This window comes from Piliocolobus tephrosceles, chromosome 11 (assembly GCF_002776525.5).
Source record: "Piliocolobus tephrosceles isolate RC106 chromosome 11, ASM277652v3, whole genome shotgun sequence".
NCBI lineage: Eukaryota > Metazoa > Chordata > Mammalia > Primates > Cercopithecidae > Piliocolobus > Piliocolobus tephrosceles.
The window spans coordinates 21,641,360-21,662,415 of record NC_045444.1 but is presented as its reverse complement, the minus strand read 5'-3'; the positions used below and the strand labels follow the sequence as shown (position 1 = coordinate 21,662,415).

Below are 21,056 nucleotides of genomic sequence, written 5' to 3'. Positions count from 1 at the left end.
AAGAGGTAGCAGTGGGAGTAGTCACTCTTCTATTTACTTATTATACTTGAACTGAGCCTTAATTCTTAAACCAGGTGAGTCATCGTAACATAAGTTTGAGCTTTTGCTGGACTCATTGTGATACAGACTGGAGTCAGCAGTTCATCTATCACTGGACTGTCATATGTCCCCTCTTTGACTTGTACATGTTAAAGATTTTAGACCTAGGGATTAACATCAGCTATTCCACTACTTAATTATGTCCAGAAGATTTGTGTGTCTCCATTTACGTACTGAAAAAAACATCGTGGAAAATGGCCATGAGCATCTCGGGGGAAGGCTTGAGCTATTACTTAAAGTATACTGCACTGGTCACATTGTAGGGTCTCTTTCTCTATTAAGGATCCATAAAATAGCTTAGGTCTAGGCATCATGTAAGAGATCACAATTGTCTATGTTAGTGAGCTACAACTGCTACCAGACCTAGAATTTTTTTCTTATATATGTAAATCAGTAAAAAACAAACTTTCCATCCTTAGGTGTGATTAATTAACAATCACCACACATCCCTACAGGTCAATATTCTGATTGCCACTTTGTCCTTGTGAATTTTTATGGCAATTATGCCTCGTTTTAGCTGCTGATGTTTAAGTTCTACATCCTGGCCTTTCTCATGTAGGATCTTATTAATTATTCTCATTAAAAATAGGGAGCCCAATTCCAGTGAAGCATCCTCTACCATCATCTCTGACCTACAGAGTCAGCTACCACAGAACTTATCAAAGCAGCTGCCTTGCCAATGCAATTCTTAATGATTTGGTGAAGACAGTATCCTCTGGGCCTTCCATGAGGGTAAAGTTCATGGGTGACTAAGCAGGTTTGAAGTAGGTCCAGTCCAACATCTCCATCTCTTTGATATTTGGTCTTCTTCTCGTGCATGTCTAGTGCACAAGTAAGTCCAGGCCTAAATTCACCACAGATTTAATACAACTCTTAGAAGCTCAAGTTAAAACATTAAATGATCGATCCGAGGTGACTATTTCCATGTAAACAAACTCATCTTAGGTCTGAGATATATATAGGGCTTATATATATGGCTTATATATCAGACATAATTGTCCTGAGACACCAGCTGTCATACAGTCATTCTAATTTTTCACCCACAATCTGAGTTAACATTAAAGGCTTCAAATTTTTTCTTTTCTTTGTTTGTCCTCTCCTGCATTATTATAATCACTTTTGTCATCATAGCAATGAGGGGCCATAGGTGATCTCCCAATTTCCTGCTCTCCATTTGCATTCATAACACACCACGACCAGTGTTAATCTGGGTAATTGTGAATCCATTACATGTTGTTGGTTTCTAGGGCAAGAAAGTAATTTATGCTCTCCTTAAATATATGAGCATTGCAATGCGAGAGTCCCATTTCCTGGGGTCACTTTGGTACAAATGACTTATTACTCCGAGTTTAAGCAGGAAAGAAGTGGCTTACTCAAACAAGATGATTGATTTGAGTTTAATAAAAGTGTTTTTAATGAATGAGCAGGATTAATGGAAAACCAACATTCATAAATGATTATCACTCTTGTGCCTGAAGTAGCAAAGGAAAGTAGATTGAGGTAGTAGTTACTGGAACCCAGAAGCAGAATCGCTAGCTATATAAGAGAGCCACTCATTTTACAGAAGCTGTGGCCTTCATTAGAGGAATATAATCATTCCTTGACCATCCAGCAGGAAGACAGTTGGCTGAATATTCTCATTTTGCTCTCTAATCTCATGCCAGTGCTTCTTGCCTGATGATGCCTACCAGAATCTAAGGTTCAAGGGAGCTCATTGATGTAGTCCCTAAATTTTGTCTTCAAGAGTTTGTAGAGAAAAGTTGAGAGTGGGTCAAGAGGGAAAAAAGAAGGAAGCATCCAGCACATATTCCCATTTAAGCTTTATTTGTAACCTCTAAATAAAGTGTTATTCTACAAAAAGTTCTTACATATGCTTTGTTGAATTTATTCCTAGTGCTTTTTTGGGGATGTTGATATTTCAAATGGCATATTTTCATTGCATTTCTATTTGCTGTTGGTGTAAATAATTGCAATGAAAATCAATATGTTGATTTTCTATCTGAAAAATTTACTACACACTCTTAATTTTAATAGTTTGTCTACATTTTTTATTACCTATTGAGACAACTTTTCATTTGTAATAATAAGGTTTTTATTCTGATTTTACAATCTTTGTAAGTTTCCCCTCCACCTTACTGGGCTGGGTAGGATTTCTTAATATATTATATTGAAAAAGAATGATGATATTAGAAAATCCTTATTTTCTTCCTAATTTAAAGTGAATATTCTAATATTTTATTATTGCATATAAAAATGCTGTTAAATTTTTTAATGAAAATATTTTATCAGGTGTATTGTTATCTTTTGCTGCATAACAAGTTACTTTAAAAATTAGTGGCTTGAAACAACAACAAACACAGGTTAGCTCATATTTTCTGTGAGTAATGAACCTAGGAGCACCTTAGGTATATGATTCTGTCTTAGGGGGTCTCTCATGAAACTGTAGTCAAAATGTCAGCCAGGGAGACAGTTTCAGAGTCAAAATATCAGCCAAGAGTATAGTCATGGAACGATTGACTGGAATTGGAATACTGGCTTCCAAAATGGCCTGCTCATATGGGTGGCGAGTTGATGCTGGTTGCTGAATGGAGACTTTAGATAGGTTCCACATGGACCTCTCTATAAGGTTGCTTAAATGCCTTTAGAACATAGTAGCTGGCTTCCTTCAGAGTGAGCAATCTAAGAGACAGTAAGGCAGAAGAAGCTAAAATGTTTTTATGACACCCTTGAAGGTAACATGCCTCTGTTTCCACAGTATCTTATTTGGTACACAGATTCACTGAATATCATGGAGAAGTGTTAGGTAAAAGTTATGGGAGGTCATTTCTTGGACTGAGCTCCTGCACTAGACACAATCAGACCAGACTAATACAGAATAGAGTCACTCATGCCAGCTTCCATATAATCAAAGTGAACTTAGAAAAAAAGTTTTCCAAAAAACAGGAGATACACAGAAACCCATCCAAATGGGCCCCTTCAACATGAACCAGTGCAGTCAGAAAGTCCTCTCTACTTTAACTCTGTAAGGAAAGTTACTTTAAAACAACCAGTCAACCTTTTGCTCCCTATTTCTGCTTTCTTCAGCCTTTTCCTGCCTACAAAGCGCTCTCTCTCTGCTCAGTTCAGGGAAGTGCCTTTCTGTTTCCCAGATTGAAGACTGCTCAACTTATGAATCACTAATAAAATCATTAGATCTTAAATTTTTTTTGAAATTTTGTTCTGTGATAGAGGAAATTACATAAATACATGAAGGTAAGAACAATTGGGAGGTAAGAATTATTGTGGGACATTTCGGAGACCAACTACCATATCAGGTTAGTACTTTTCTTCTATTCTTTCTATTTTTCCTATTAAGAGCTTTGCCGCAGATTGTTCCATTTTTTCGAGTTCTTTTTGAGCATTTATTGAGATGATTACAAGGTCTTCTTGCTTTAATATGTTAATGTGATTAATTATATTAATTGATTATCTAATAAGCCATCTTTGTATTCTTGGATGTATTCCAAAATTGTCATAGTGTATTTTGCTAGATTAAGTTAATATTTTCTTTAGAATTGCATGAGTGAGATTGGCCAATAATTTTTATATTTTATAAATTATACAGTCTTTTCTTATTGTGGTTTCAAGGATATGCTAACGCAGTTTAATGAGTTGGAAAGTGCTGGCTGTTTTACAAATTTTATGCAAAAGTTGGTGAATCCTTAGAATTACTTTTTGAGTGTCTGCTGGAATGTATAGTCAAAGTCATCTGGACCAATTATATCATGTATATAATTACATTTAATTATCAGTTGAATTTCTTTAATATTAAGAAATCTGTTCAGTTCAATTTTTTTGAGTTTTTCTTTCAAGGAATTTTATGTAAGCTACTAATTTTATTCTCATAAAACTCATCATGTTATTCCCATTACATTTCATTCTCTATACCATGCAATATGTCCCTTTTTTTCATTCCAGATGTCTTTATTTGTAACTTTTATCTTGATCAACATTTTCAGATTACCTGCTTTTCAGTGTTTTCAAACAATCAGTCTTAGGCTTTGTTAAATTTCTTTTTTTTTCCTGAAAATTTCCAACTTCAGGTGACATTGCAGTTATCTTCCTAATTTACTTAAAATTCTTGCCAATTGTTTTATCTATGTATGAAATTATTGTATTTCAGTTGGCGATTGCAATGGGGATTAAAAATTGTACTTACAATTTTATCTTTTATCTAAATGACCATTTACTGAAAGAAATATGTTAAAAATCCAGTATGTCGGTGAATTCTCTGGTACTTCAGTGGTTTTTTACTTTCATATTTGAGGCTATATTAATATATTCTAGTTAGTAATTTTTATAGGTTTTTATAACTTTTTATTATTATATAATCCCATCCCCGTTTTTTTAGCCTAGAATCAAACCATACAAAGATGGAATATAATCTCTTCAGACATGGAAGGGCTCAAACCATTAGTATGTTCTTCAGCAAAATAATGGAGTAATCCATAAAAAAGAAAGCCATGGAATCTAAAAGACAATGGAACCATCCAATTAAACAATAAAGGCAAGTCCCAGAATGAGATCTCTATAATAAAACTAAACTATAACTAGTTTGGACTGGAGAAAGACAATGACGGACTGGAAGTTTGGTAGCTGGATAAAAAGAAAAAAGGTTTTATAGCATATAATCTATATTTAAGAAGTTAAAAATTAATATAATGAAAACAGGTAATAATATATAGGGGAAAAATCAACTAGACACTCCAAAAGGGGGAGAATTGGGTGAAAAAAATGGTTCCCAGATAGGAAGTAAAATGAAAAAGGGCACACTTTTAAGCACTCAGTAAGAGATAGTCAGACTGGATGCCTAGTGAAGAAAATTTATATTCCAATATGCTACCTGGACTAGTAGAGTGCTACATTTATTTGGTCATTAAAAATGTCTGTGGCATAAGGGTGAGGGAAAAGGAGACAAATGTTAACATTATTATTGTAAAAAAAAAGTGGTCAGGCCGGGCGCGGTGGCTCAAGCCTGTAATCCCAGCACTTTGGGAGGCCGAGACGGGCGGATCACAAGGTCAGGAGATTGAGACCATCCTGGCTAACACGGTGAAACCCCGTCTCTACTAAAAAAAAAAAAAAAAAAAAAAAAAAAAAAAAAATACAAAAAACTAGCCGGGCGAGGTGGCAGGTGCCTGTAGTCCCAGCTACTCGGGAGGCTGAGGCAGGAGAATGGCATAAACCCGGGAGGCGGAGCTTGCAGTGAGCTGAGATGTGGCCACTGCGCTCCAGCCTGGGCCACAGAGCGAGACTCCGTCTCAAAAAAAAAAAAAAAAAAAAAAAAAGTGGTCAAAAGATTATTGAATATATGGATGTTTGTATATATTTTTGAATTTAAATTATAAATGATAGAATATTTAAAACAATGTAAATATGAAAAAGTGGAAACAAAAAATTATATTTGCAAGCTCAGTGCTCATCATTCATATTTAAATCAATTGCTATTTTCCAAAGTTAACAAATCAATAAATATAGGTAGAAATATATTTTATGCAATTATGACAATACACATTTACCTATGCAAAACTGATGAAATTACTCAAGACATTCCATGTGTTTGTGGTCAGTCACTACATCTCACAGTGAAGATAAGACTTGGACATTCAGTACTCTGTAAATAAAACTGAATCACTTTGAAACTTCACTGCATCCCCTGTGTTTTCTTTCTTTATTTTTTTTCACTTTTTTTTCTTATTATACTTTAAGTTCTAGGGTACATGTGCACAACGTGCAGGTTTGTTACATATGTACATGTGCCATGTTGGTGTGCTGCACCCATTAACTCGTCATTTACATTAGGTATATCTCCTAATGCTATCCCTCCCCTACCCCCTCCCCACAATAGGACCTGGTGTGTGATGATCCCCTTCCTGTGTCCAAGTGATCTCATTGGTAAATTCCCACCTATGAGTGAGAACCTGTGGTATTTGGTTTTCAGTTCTTGCCATAGTTTGCTGAGAATGATGGTTTCCGCTGCATCCATATCCCTACAAAGGACACAAACTCATCCTTTTTATGACTGCATAGTATTCCAGGGTGTATATGTGCCACATTTTCTTAATCCAGTCTGTCACTGATGGACATTTGGGTTGATTCCAAGTCTTTGCTATTGTGAATAGTGCTGCAATAAACATACGTGTGCATGTGTCTTTATAGCAGCATGACTTATAATCCTTTGGGTATATCCCGAGTAGTGGGATGGCTGGGTCCAATGGTATTTCTAGTTCTAGACCCTTGAGGAATCGCCACACTGTTTTCCACAATGGTTGAACTAGTTTACAGTCCCACCAACAGTGTATTGCTAGATAATACCATTCAGGACATAGGCACGGCAAGGACTTCATGTCTAAAACACCAAAAGTAATGGCAACAAAAGCCAAAATTGACAAATGGGATCTAATTAAACTAAAGAGCTTCTGCACAGCAAAAGAAACTACCATCAGAGTGAACAGGCAACCTGCGTTTTCTTTCTAAGACAGACACACTTGTTAGAAACATCACTCTTCAAAGAAAGACTTGAGTGGGCTAACTGGCTAACTGAATGCTGGTTGTGAGGGAACCAGTGTGGTCATACCAGTGTGAAAAAGAGTGAGTTTGTTGTCAGTTTCAACCTAGAATGTTTGATTGATATCTGGGTGACATATATGAACTCTTGGACCAAGATGAACAATAAATTAAAAATAAGACAAAACAAAACAAAGAACCTCAAAATTTAGGAACTGAATCATTTACCAAACAAAAGATAATTAGGAAGCTAGTGAGTATGTTCTGGGATCATTGCCTGAGTTCAGAGAGTTTTTGATGTATTGTTTATCGGACAGTCATTGCTTGCCTGTGTATTTGTCCAGCCTGAAAGCATAGCACCAATTAGGACATGCTAGCTTTTTGTATCTTAATCGGTAAGCCCACGGTTTCCTAGTGAATAGAATGGTAATAGACTCTGAAGACAGTTTTCAGCTTACCTGGAAAAGCTAATTATTTATGGTAATGTAAACCTATCAACCATTGACTGAGTAGAGCTGTGACAGCCTACAGTCAGATGAAGTAATTTTACTGTCTTGGTGACCATCAGCATGACACAACATTTGATGGAAACCATATTACTGTTACATTAAGGCATCCAAATGTGTTTTTACAGCATGGTTTTCTCTTGTTTTAACTATGTTATTCTAAGTCACTTTACAGCATCTAGCAATCCACTATCCTGCCCTATTGCTCCTGTATTTCACAAGTGAATGTCTTCCTTAAAATAGCCATAATATTTTCTTTGCTCCCAGTCCCCAGGGAACAGTATGTTTTAATTAACATATACATTACACAACTAGCTGCTCATCTTAGTTTTCTGCATAAAAGGGATTGAAATTTGTTCCACCAAAGAAGTAAAGTCAACATGCTCAGAGGGCGCGTTGCAGGTATGTTAGCATTTGAGAGGCACAAGTGTCATAACTGGTTTAACCGAACAAAGCTATAATGTACATTTCAGAAAAGTGCCAGGGAGAAAAATCAATTCTGTATTTGAGTTGAATTCAAATAAATCCAGCACTATGTATCTGCATTCTACATATCCCTGTTGGGATTTCTACAAATTATTTGCAATGAAAGGCTTACTTAAATTTGTTTAGAGAGAGGCATATATTTGCCATTTTTCTTCAACGGAAAAGTCTGTTCTTAGAAATTTATGGAAATAACTTGTATCTTCAAAAGTGACTACTGTTGACTTTCTATTTTTCAATTTTTATTTAGGTACAATTATTAAAAATTTAAGCTTTGATTATAAATTTATTCATTGTCTGTAGGAGATGGACTAAGTAACTTGGTACTGGCATATATAGTCTAGTGTCAGATTAATCAATGGTAGTGAATATTAAGACATGTATATATTTAATGTTTCTATAATTGAAAACAGATTGGTTTGCAAGGTAAATCTGATAAGTTAAGGAATTGGTATTACTATTTAGTACTTAAAAACTGATTTTTTGTATCTTTTCCAAATCTTAGGATGAGGCAAGATACTGGTGTGTTGTCATTCTATTTCACAATGCATGTGAAAAGCCAATAAATTAAAATTTTATACTTAAAGTAATTCCCAGTTTAAAGAATAGAATCAACAAAACATAGTTTTTGAGTAAAAAATAAATTTATAGCACTTGAACTTTGTTTTCTTTAAGCTACTATTTGCTGCTCTAGCTTCAGGTAAAACATTCTTATTCATTATTTAAAATATAAAATATGAAAAATTCAACTTACAAAATTAAAAAAAGTTCAAGTAGTTACTTCAAATTATCAAACTAACTATGAAGACCATCAGGGCTGTAGCATCACACAACTCCTGTTGGAATCATTCACATAGACGAAACTGAGAATGGAAACCCCTGTTGTGCAATAAGGGATGTTAAGTGGAGGTCTGTGGTTCTGGGAAAAGCCCTGAAGCCTTCATGAGGACTATAAATGCTTTTCTTTTCCTTTGTGTCAAGTACACAAAAAAAGGACTTGAAACTTCACCTGCTTTCTAATGTGCTCAGAACTTTCCCCCTTCTCTCTCTCATTGACAGTACTTGGAGCAGCCTGAGTAAGTACTTCATACTGAGTATCTACCAAAGGTAATTCGCCTTACTGTCTGACCTGTCTAGTTATCCTGTCCAAAGGAAGATACAATACAGAGCCATTAAAAGGAACTACCCTCTTATTCTGTTAAAACAAAAGATGGAAACAGTAAGAATTATTCAATGGCCCTGCATGGAGCATGACCATATGTCCACATTTGCCATTATGACCAAATCTATAAGATCTTAGTTTGCAATGTGACACACAGCCATTTTCACCTTGGTTAGGCTACAAGATGGGAGCCACAGCCTGTCTATTGGTTAGAAGATTAATCCCCCAAGTAGTTTCAGGCCTATTCTAGTTGATTTGTTACAATTTACTGATGAAATCATATTCCAAAGTACCTAACCACATCTGTAAAATAAGAATAATAAATTAGTTTTTGCCTAATGTAGTGAGATGGAGCTTATTAACTCAGAGTGGTCTTAGACCTTTTCTTGTTAATCTTGAATTTAGTTCCCCTGAAGAAACACACACACACACACATACACACACACACGCCTGTATACATACATACACATATATATAATCTCAGAAATATTAGTCATGAATAAAACTTTTATAAATTGCTTTTTGTGACAATGGCCTTGCATTCTTCCAATTTCTCATAAAATAATCAGCAGCTGAAGGTGTCTCTACATCCTTTATTTTTATTTCTTCAATTTCTGTACAACTTCTTGCCATGTTCTATCTGTCGTTCCAACTACATGTTGCCTTGTTACTTTATTGTTAAATATCATTATGCTTAATGTTAAAAAGGTGTCAATGAACAGTGTTTGGGTAAAGGGTCTGATAATAGAAAACTTGGTGGGGAGACGGTATAATACTCCATTTTAAGGAAATTTCCCATAAAAATTATATCTATACAGAATGTATTTATGAGGGGTAGGTAGCCACACTCACAGAAAAGCCCTTTGACTGTGGCCTTTATGCTTTTAAACATGCAGCAAATCAATAATACTTGATAGAGAGATACTTAGAGATTTGAGAAATAAGTTGAAGCTGCAGTTTTAGGAAGCAAAATAACAAAATGAGACTCATGAAGTTTTTCATCCCTGAAATGAAAAACAAGCTCATGGAAAAAATTGACATTGATATCTAGAATGCTGGCCATTTAGAGACACAACTCTCGTTGGTTGTGTATCAAATTTCTCTTTGAGATTACATCTACCAGATTTTAAATTTATGAGAAAAACACAGCAAAATGTAGCATCCCTCAGACATGTTATGAACTACTAGCTTGAAGTAGTTCATATTTCATCACACTACATTTCTGTCAATGATGTCACATCTTTGTTAGGCTAGGTTTTCATTGATGGCTCTGATAAAAAGTGCACAGAAATCAATATGAAACTGGAAATGAAGGTGATAGCATCCAAATAGATTCCAAAATTTGAGAAGTTCCAAGAACATAAATCGACTTTGGCTCCTAATGACTTGGTAATTGTGGTAATTTAAAAATAAAATAAAAATATTACTTTTTATTTTATGCATGTATTTTTCCTAAACGCTACTAAATTCTTAAGACATAAATTGTTTTGACCTAACTGTTTTACAAGCAGAATAAACATTGCTTTTGGCCATTTATTGAGACACAAAGGCTCTGTGGATCAAGAAAGTTTGGGAACCTCTGAATCACACTATTTTGCTGTTTGACATTGTTCCATCATTTGAATCTGTTGAATTTGCTTTAAGAACAATCATAAAAGGTCAAGTGACATTCTAGGAACTATTTTTTGATATGCCTGTGTGTGTGTGTGTGTGTAATTCCTATATTCTGTGACTAAATAGTCCCCAGTTCCCTAGTCTCTACCTATAAGTGAATTGAGGCAGGGTTTTCTTAATGAGGTAATTGGGTAGCACACACTGCTTTCAACAACTCCTCCTTCCAGAGTGAAATTGGTGAGGCTGCTCAATGGTAGACATGGGATAAAAACTCTTTGGTAGGAAGACTGCCAATAATATGGATCATGAGGTATTAATGAAAAACCATTTCATGCTGTTTGATGAAAAAAAAATTGATACAACTATTTGGTATCTCGTTCCTAGATCAATCTAAGAATGTTAAAATGTCCTCACCCTAGTTCTTATCACAAAGAATGTGGACTTTCTATTGACTTTTTGGGGCAACACTGTCTACCCAATTATCAGTTACCTGGCCCTCTATCCTTGCCAAAAAGTCTTTACTCTCCAATGTGCAACTGAAACTCCTCTTCTTCCTAAGCCCTACTTTAATCCCCTAGATGCAATTAGTCAAGCCTTCTTTTCTGCACCCATCCATATCATTGCTTCTTATTGTTTATATGTGCTTCCCTGGTTTGCAAATTTATTAAAAATAGGAATATTCTCAGGAAACCATTGTCAAGTTGTTCTAATGAGCCTCCTTCTTTTATGAATAACTACAAACTTAATGATTTTTCTTCTTTTTCGGAAAACGAATATCATTAATAAATCATGATCATTGCCAACTGCAGGACCTTAATCTTATGGAATGCATAGAAAATGATAGTTAATTCTATAAAATCTGAGGGTAAATGGCTGTGGCCATGACTGACTAAGATACTGACTAGCTGTGGTCACCCCCAAGGTGAAGAGGAATCAATATTCCAGCACATCTGCAACCCACTTCTGGCACACCTATGTACTCAGCATATTAGCTGATAAGATGAGTTTTATCATGCTTTGGTTACACTAACATCATTATATAAATTTCACAGAAGAAAACTCACAAGCGTTATAACAAATGTAATACATAAGCTTGTAAAATTCCTGTAAGATCTCTCTGTCCCAAAATAATTGAGCTTGATGTTTAATGTTGTTATTAAAGAACTATGCAGAGCTTGGCATTAAAACCATTTCTCCCCAGGGCCTCTACCCACAGGGGAATCTTCTGAGGTGAAGTGGTTGAATGCTAGTCTTTTGAGATTCCATTACTATGATCATTTCTCATTCATGAAGTATTTGCTGGACTAATATGTAGCACAGACCAAGCACACAGGTAAATCGACCTGTCTAATCCAGGGTAAGGAGTGTAGGAAGTCATGAGGCTGTGGTGCCATGAATCATATCATGTTTAAAACACCCTTGTGGCTGCCTATAATATTCAGAATAAAATACGAATTCCTCACCATGGCTTCCGTGGTTGCATGCTGTAATTCCTCTAACCTCATTCAATCACTCTGTAAATATGGTGAGCAAAATTAAGATCCTTGCCCTCATGGTGTAACATCTAAATGCAAGGAAAAAATAGACAAACTATAAAATAAATATGTTTAGTAAATAAAATGCTAGAAGTAATCAGGCTATGGAAAAAAAAAGAGAAGAAACTGGGGAGAAGAAACTAGGTTGAGAGAACCAGTAGGAAAGGGGTCAGCAGTTCTTTTCTATAGAGAGCCAGATAATATTTAAGCTTTGCAGGCCATACTATCTCTATTGCAACTACTCATTCATTAATGTATTGTCTATAGCTGCCTTCACAGAGTTGACTAGTTGCAATAGAGATTGTATGGCCTGCAAAGCCTAAATATACAATGTATATTTGTTTAATCAATGAGAGTGAATGTCATTTCTAAAGAGTACAGTCAACATTCAGTTCCAGCAAATTACCATGAAGGACTGAGGTATTTGTTACCAGATTGCATAAGTTTTCAAGAGAACCTAGAACTCCAAATTTTTATGTAAAAGCTCTCAATTTTAAATGACTTTAATTCAAAAACAAAAACCCTTTGCATATAGAACTGAATCTTTCTGCAAGCTAGCTTTCTGGGACTTCTACTATATACATTCACAGGGTAGATCAGTTGGTGTTTGTGAGTCTGTTTTCTACACTGTGCAATGTGGAAACAGACTTAGGTGGCTTGTTAAAGTCAATGGCTAGCTAGTAGCAGTACCAGGCACAAACTCACTTCTTCTGATCTCCTACTTTTATTCTCTGCCTATAAGCACTACACATGTTAAAACCATTTGTCCTGTAGGAGCAATGTGTTGTCCTAAGGAAGTGTTCATAGGCTTCATTTATAAACTTTTGAAATATGTATCAGTTTATGGAATATATGTAGTTTTTTTACTTATATTATTTTACTTGGCTTTCCTCCTGAGGAGTAATCATCCCAAATCTTTGGGTCTGTCTGGCATAATTTTCAAGTAAAGTAAAAGTCAGAAGGCATCACATTTCATTCAACAGTGTACCTCTGAGCACTGCCTGACCGATGGTAGATGTTTACATATATATGATTTGCTTAAATGAAAGAAAGACATATGTAGTGATTATGATATTTGGGAACTGGATGTAACTGAAATAATATTTTGGGCATGTATTATTGGAAAAGCAATTTTATTCAAGCCATGAGTACGAAAAATCTAATATTATTGACACAAAATTAAATACATGGATAATTGTTGAATCTGTAATGAATGAAAAATTTGAATGACCTAAGGGTTCCAACTCTGAATATACAATACTCATTGTGGATAATTTTTATTGTACTTTTGATATATGGTGAATATTAAGCATTTTACATCTATTATTAGTGTCTAACTTTAGAGGAACATAATTTTATTATCTTCATTTTGTGGGTCAAACAACTGAGGCACAGAAAAGTTATATGCCTGGTCTAGGATCACACAGGCAATAAAGGGCCTAGCCATGGTCTGATCTCCAAAGCAGCCTTTCTTAAACTACTAAGAAGGCTATTGATGCTTTAGCTAAAGTGAACTTTTGAAAGCACAATTCTGGAAATTGTTTCGTCAATTATACTAGAAAAATAAAGTCTTCCCCTTTCGCTTTCTTTTCTATTTTAAAATTATGGTATCATTGGACACAATCAGCTAGTTGGAGGGCTTACCTAGATGTTAAATGGTTAATAGAGGTCACAGTGTAAATGAAAACATTCTGTAATCTGGTCGTTTTGTTAGATTTGTAACATTTCCATTTTCTTCCTTCTCTCACATCATTTATATATCAGTGTTTGCATGATTACAGCGGTTTGTTCTAATATTATTTCAGCTCTAAATGTTCCCTAAAAGCTACTCTATGTCATTGTGACTGGCGCTGGTTCCTAGTATGCCTGATAGTGTGGAGGGGTAAGATTCCTTTTTTTTTTTTTTTTTCTGTCAGTGATAGCAGCTGTCAACTCCTAAAACACTGAAAAATTGATATTAACACTGTTTTTGTCAAAGCAAGGGCAAGGCACTTCAGAAGTGAATAAATCTAGAACAGCCAACACTGCAGTCTCTTGAGCAGTTTATTTGTTATAAATACAAGTCAATACCACAAGATGGCACTTTTTTACTTTAAACACTTATGATTACAAACAATTATCTTCATAAAATGGTCTCAGCTTTTTAATGTGTTGTTTTAGATATTATTGAAACCTTATAAAAGCAAGACTTTCTACAAACAGGATTGGTGTTTGATGTATATTAAATGAGGTCAGATAATTAAATTCGAAAAAAGAATTTATAAATATTCAGATAAGAAAATTGAAATTACAAAAGCAGAGTTTGTCATCATTAAACTGAATTACAACTGTGTGTGGTTAATGCTATATCTACATGGATAAGTTTTTGTTAAAATACAGTTTTAGTAATCAAATAATCTACCTCATTCTCCAATTTGACCACATATTTCATTTGTACACCCTAACATTCAGTACACATTCCCTTCAGAAATGACCTAGCTTTCATCTAGTCCAGCAATTACACACACTCTGCTATTTTCAGTAGCTGAAACCCATGAAGTGCCATCATCCCCTGGCTACAAAATAAAATACAATATTTAAAGGTTAAAAACTCAGAGAATTTCTGAAATGGTAATCCATTCTCTCTGTGTTCATGAAAATAGGCAATCCAATTTGAAAGTCTTTAAACCAATGTAAACTCTAGAAAACTCAGTGTTGACGTATGGGAAGAATAAACACTTTGCACTAATATAGTGCGTAACAATGCAGTGTCAGACTCGTCATTTACAGTAAATGCCTTGATTGGACTTTCCTCTGGATTGTCATTATGCTGCTGAAGATCAAGTTTACTCAAGTCTGTGGGAATTCCATCATATTTGCTTCCTCCCAATTCCAAACAGGAAGAGAAGGGTTTTCAGGTCCCTTGGGAAAACCAAAAAATAAAACACTCACACCCACAAACAACTTGAAAACAAAATGGCAGACCTAATAATCCTTGACTCCATGTCCAAATGAAGTTGAGGCAATATTACTTTTGCAATATTTGTATTCTGCCCAATATATCACATCATGAGATTCCTCAAAAAACTGAGAAGTCTGAGAGCTACAAAAGAGAAAGCAGTTAAGGCAGTTGATGTCTACATTTGGATTTCTTTTTCAGGTTACATGTCTAAGTCTCCATCGTAGGCTAAGGTCAGAGGCTTCTGTTGGGGAGGTGTGCTTTGATGTGGTTTTGGCTTCTTGCTGCAAAGGGAAAAAAATTCCTCAGATAAAGTAAGTTCATAGAGCTCTGTTTCATCTGTCAAAGACAATTTTGAGGTATAGAAATTCAAGGGGTAAAATGACAAAAAGATTCATTTCTGTAGATGTGCGGGTTTCCTTTTGTGAATATTGAATGCTTTCACTCTCCGTGAAGGAGAAGCCATCATTTTACACAATCTTAAAACTGGTTTAGTGGAATGGAGGAACTTATTAGAAGGGCTGGTTCCCTTTTATATTCTTGTTGATATACAACAAAGGGAATGTCTTTTCTCACTAATTTTTGAGCTTTTGTGACCTTCACATCACAGATGCTCAACATCATAAGCAGCTGGAGCAGCCAGGCCTCACCCTGCTGGTCTTGTTTTTCAGTAAACATACTTCTGCTCTGACCTGGAACCTGACATTTAGCTGCCAAGATGCCAGAGTGTATCAGGAAAATTTAACCAATTCTACTCCGTGCAAAGCCATTGTCACCTGGTCTCTCCTTTATCCGAAGTCCACAACTTTGCCAGGTCAGAGAAGGCTGCTTTTCCTTCTCATGGAGAGAAAAGCTTAAGTTGAACAACATCCCCAAATCGCACAGCGATGCCCCAGATGTGGGGCAAAACACCCTGCAGTACACTCCTTGTTTCTTAGTACGGGGAAATCTTAACTTGTATTTATAAATGCTTGTAACCTTTAATTCTGCCACTTAACTTCTCTCACCGCCATACTTACCCTCCCTCCTCAAGGTCTTTGCTTTGCCCGGCCTACACAGCCTGACTTCACCTCTCTCCCTGTCTCCAAGCTTCCATGCTTTTATTTTATATTAGCATCTATTGCTTATTGGATGCATACTAAGTGCCAAGATCTGTGCTGAACATTTGACACAAAATCTCTCAAAACATCCCAGAACAACCCTGCAAGGGAGGCATTCGAATTATTGCTACTTTACAGAGAAGGACTACCCAGGTTGTTTATGTTCCCTCAGGTCACTGAGTGAGTGGCAGAGCCTGTATTCTAAGCAAGTCTAACACACAGACCTGAGCTTTTAACCGTTTCACCACACTCTTCATATATATATATATATATATATATATATATATATATATATATACATATACACACACACACACACACACACACACACACATATTTGGCACTTGGTAGAAATTCATTTGGCATTTGGTAGAAATGACATTTTTTTGTCTGCACTTATGAATTAATTTTTGTATTCCGAGTGAATCTAATTTAAAAACAAAGATTGTAATCTATACAATCTAGTGGCATGTGGCACAGTCACAGCGTGTGTACCATCACCATTATCTAGCTCCAGAACCTTTTCATCCTGCCAAAGGCAACTCTGTACTCTTCCAAGCAGTCTCTCCCCCATTTCCCCCTGCTCTCAGCCCCTGGCAACCATTCGTCAATTAACTTTCTGCCCGGATAGATTTTGATATCTTAAATGGAATCATGCTGTATGTGGCCTATTGTGTCTGGCTTCTTACATTTAATGGCTAAAATGGTGAATTTTATGTTATGTGAATTTTACTGCAATAAAAAAATTGATAAAATTAAAATGGTTGTAGGGAGAAACTCCTAGTTAAAAATGCTAAAGTTTTAATTTAAGGAGTAAAATTAATTTTTTGATTGATGTTTGAAGCAAATGATACAAGTTAAAGAAATAAATTAAAAATGGTTTTGGCAGAACCCCTAAAAGGAACTGCAGATTCTCTCGGTGCCCCCCACTCTGGCACCTGGCATGCTGCGGGTGCTCATTGAGAATGTGCTGAGTGCTGGGCAGGGATGGCTGCAGGCAAACAACTTCCAACCAGAGAAGCTGCGGAGATGCAAAAACATGATTCAGAATTTTCTCCAGAGGGAGCTTCAGCCTTCAATTTCCTGCTTTCCAGGTCCTCTCCAATTTTCAAAAAGGGTATTGCTTAATTATCTGAATAACATCCAATTTAACTTTATCTATACTAAGTATGTTCCAGTGACTCTAATTATACTGATGGTCTCAGGCTCTGGCATGAACCCCGCTTGACATGGAGTCCTGGGTATACCATTCCACGGCATTTAAAGGTGCTAAGAAATCACACACACACCAGAGGTTGAGGCAATCTGAAAGCGACAGCCTGTAAATCTACCCTGACGGTGGTAGTGGTGACGGGGTGGGTTGTCTTAATGGCAAGAAAGAGTACATGGAAGTTCATCTGAAATTATAGCAGGAGTCTTCTCCCGCCCACCTCTCTTGGCTTTCTTTTTTGTGTGGGAAGGGAGCAAAGAAGAAGAGAGGGCTAAGAAATGCAGTTGCTTCCGAAACAGATTTTGGCAGTCTACCCTTAATTGGCATTTGCTAAAGGCCACTGGGCAAGGATAAATTAGAGAATCCTAAACACTGGGGAGTTGAGAATGCAAAGCCAGGAGAAAGGCTAGAGGTGGTCATATCTCTATAAAGAGACAATACTATCACTGGGGAGACACGTCAACTTGGCCAGTCTCTATGATCTAGGCTTGGAATATTCTATTCCAAATTTACACAAATATGTTCATACCACTTACCATGTTTGGAATCATGGACACTGTGGCCACCTCTGGCGAGAAGAGGGGGCTACTAATAGGTAGGCCTTGGACCTCTGTGGGCCATGTAGTGTGCTGGGGTTCACTGGGATTAGGACCTCATTTATCATGCATCTTTTCACATTGTGCAGCTACCCCGAATTGCCAGATACCAAAATCACAATTATGAATACATGGGATCTGAGAAGTTTTATGGCTTAGAATAGATCAGCCTCCTCTCAAATATTAATCTCTGGACCACTGAATATGGTAGTACTTTGCCAAATAGTGGCTTTGCAAGGCTTTCTGGCTAGTAAAAAAGAACCTCAGCAGGAGGAGCTGAGGGGCAAGACTGCACTCGGCAAGGCCAACATTGAGGAGGCCAGCAAGTAGGAGGCTTGTCTTCAGAGCCTCTGGCTTGCTTTCTTTTCTCCCTACAGTATCCATATTTTTCCTTTAGAAGTAAGTTTATTTCTTTTTTTTTTTTCTCCTCCACTCTGGTTTCAGAAAAGGTATGATCACCTCCCTCACTCACTAAATCAGGACCCATAAATGCCTGGCACATCATAGGCCACCAACACCACCAGTCATCCTGTGCCCAGGTGGACATCTCTAATCCATCACTCTATTCTCTCCTGTTGAGCTGAGGTGTAGCCTCATCATTCTTCCTAACGGAGCACTCTTGACAGCCATAGCCACTTTTAGAGTTGGCACAAAGCATAAAACCATTTTGCAATCCTAGCTGTGAAAGATCACTGGTAACACATTTTAAAGTGACCTCTTTTAGGGTCATTTGCATTTTAGCAAAAGATAAAAATTCATTAAGCCAGAAAAGTGAGCTCATCGTGGACTGACAAGCCAGCCTCTGGCACTTCTCAGCAAAGACTCATTCTCAAGCCAGGAGAGATTAACTAGTTTGATGAAAGCAGCAAACCATATTTTGTTTTGGCAGCCACTTGTGAGAGACAAGCCCATGGAGATGCAAGTACCACTCTCAAATTTGGGAAGAATGAGAGTGTATTACAGAACTATGCTGGGCAAGGCAGAATGGACATTATTATCTGGTGTAACTTCCAGGTGCTACATCTAGGTTAACAGAAAGTTCATCCAGTGGTCATCCCAATTAAATTGCTTCATGGATATTTACTGCCAGGGGAGAATATTTCGATCGATAATATTTCTGAAAATATTTCAGATATCTGAAAATATTTCAGATAATATTTCTGAAAAATATCGATAATATTTCTGAAACTCCAAACACTAATGGTAGATGTTCAAAGGCTAGTATTAGAAAGAAGTAGTCTTTAGAAGACTATTTTTTGACATTTTCTCGGAAGCATTTTCAAGTTTTATTATAAATTGCTTTCATCTGAAGTATACACCAAAGACCTGGCATATTTTAGCAGTTCTCTTGTCCTAAGGCTTCTGTTTTTGGCAAAAACATAAAATCTCTAAAACTGTCATCCTCTAACTCTTCTGCAATCCATTTAATAGAATTAGATGCTGGGAAAATATCTATTTGGGTTTCTTTGGCGGCTCGTATGTAACAGTAAATGGTACGTGTTTTTGTATCAATAGGTCTGTACCAGGTCTGCAGCTTACTTTACCTGTGAAACAAGGACCCTCTAGGAAATGTGGAAGCTATAGCCATTTTGGTGAGTCTAAGGAGTTTTGGGCATCACTCAAGAGAAAGAAATCACAAAGATTCAAAGGCCAGTAGACAGAGCGTGCACTCTAGGGATAGGCAAACCTGGGGTTGATTCTACCATGCTGGTGACCCCAGAAAAGTTAAGAAATTTCACTAGGGATCAATTACTCTTTAAAATAGGGATGGCAATAGCAACACCTCCTTGGATTACTATGATTGAATAAGGCAATGTATGTAATATTTGACATATAAATATTAGACTTTTTTTTCCTATACTGCTTTTTTTTAAAATCACGGGCAATAAATTAGTTTTTACTAATACATTTTATTTATTTGCTCAATAAATCTTTATCAAATTCATGCTTTAAAACAATCCATAAAGCATAGTCATTACCTCTCTCCACCCAAACTCCCTGGGGTTTGATAGAGGAGGAAGATGTTTATATAAATAACTACAATATTATAATGGCATAAATACCACGAGAAAAGGGACATGAACAAATTATTCCAGATTGTTTAAAAAGGAAAATGTTGGTATTTGAGTTTTACAGGGATTAATGAACAGGCAGAGTACCAATAGCTAGCAATGGGAAACAAGGAGTAAGTCACAGAAGCAGAAACTTCCTTGGAAAATCAGAGGGGCAGTTCCCTAAGTGCCTGATATGGTTAGGCTTTGTTTCCTCACCAAAATCTCATCTTGAATTGTAACACCCATAAACTCCATAATCCCGACATGTCAAGGGAGAAACTAGGTGGAGGTAATTGAATCATGGCTTCCCCCATGCTGTTCTCATGCTAGTGAGTTAGTTCTCAAAAGATGTGATGGTTTTATAAGGGTCTCTTTCCCCTACTCTCAGCACTCAATCCATCCTGTTGCTCTGTGAAGAAGGTGCCTGTTTCTCCTTTGCCTTCGGCCATGATTGTAAGTTTCCTGAGGCCTCCCCAGTCATACAGAACTGTGAGTCAATTAAATCTCTTTCCTTTATAAATTACCCCGTCTTGGCTATTTCTTCATAGTAGTATGACAATGGATTAATATAGTGCCGTAATGTGAAATTATTCCTCCTAAAAATTATCTTTCAGAAAGAGGCGACAGTCTTATATTGAATGACTATAAAATCTTTTATATAATGAGGGGGTACATTTGCTATACCAAAAGCTATTTTTTCTAAAAAAATTACAAATCACAAATATACACACAAGACAAATAAAATGGCCATCTCCCTAATGTATGCAGATAGGTATTTGGATGTGAGGACAAAACCTCTGAAACAGCAGTACAAAGAGATCCAAAGATCTCAAACAAGTTGGGTGGAAATGAAAATACTAAACCTGATACTGAAGTGAACTGTGGAAAGAAAGACTAAAGCACTGATAAGAGTGACTTATCTGAAAGGTAGATGGAGACATTGAATAAAATTGTGTTATGAATATGAAATTAGAGAAAAATGAGCATTTTATATAATGAAATACTGTATTTACATATGATATAAGACAATAAATGCAACTATAATTTAGCACATTGATTAAATATTAGCACAGACAATTTACTATCTTATCTAAATCAAAAAGTTTATTTAAAAAGTCAATTTTTTTCTTTTTTAAAAAATTTTCCTTAGAAAATGAAGACTTAAATGTGTTTGAGCCTATACAATATACCCGCCTGTATAGGGTATAGGGAA

General features: G+C 36.2%; 1 protein-coding gene across 1 annotated transcript in view; it reads right to left on the bottom strand.

Annotated features, from left to right (window-relative positions):
* Nucleotides 1–15,085: 15,085 nt before the first annotated feature.
* The window catches only part of THSD7B (thrombospondin type 1 domain containing 7B), a 779,270-nt gene continuing 773,299 nt past the window's right edge, over nucleotides 15,086–21,056 (bottom strand). The window contains exon 27 of the mRNA XM_026449366.1: nucleotides 15,086–15,167. Within this exon, the coding sequence (XP_026305151.1) occupies nucleotides 15,086–15,167 (82 nt within the window). The remainder of the gene's footprint in view (nucleotides 15,168–21,056) is intronic.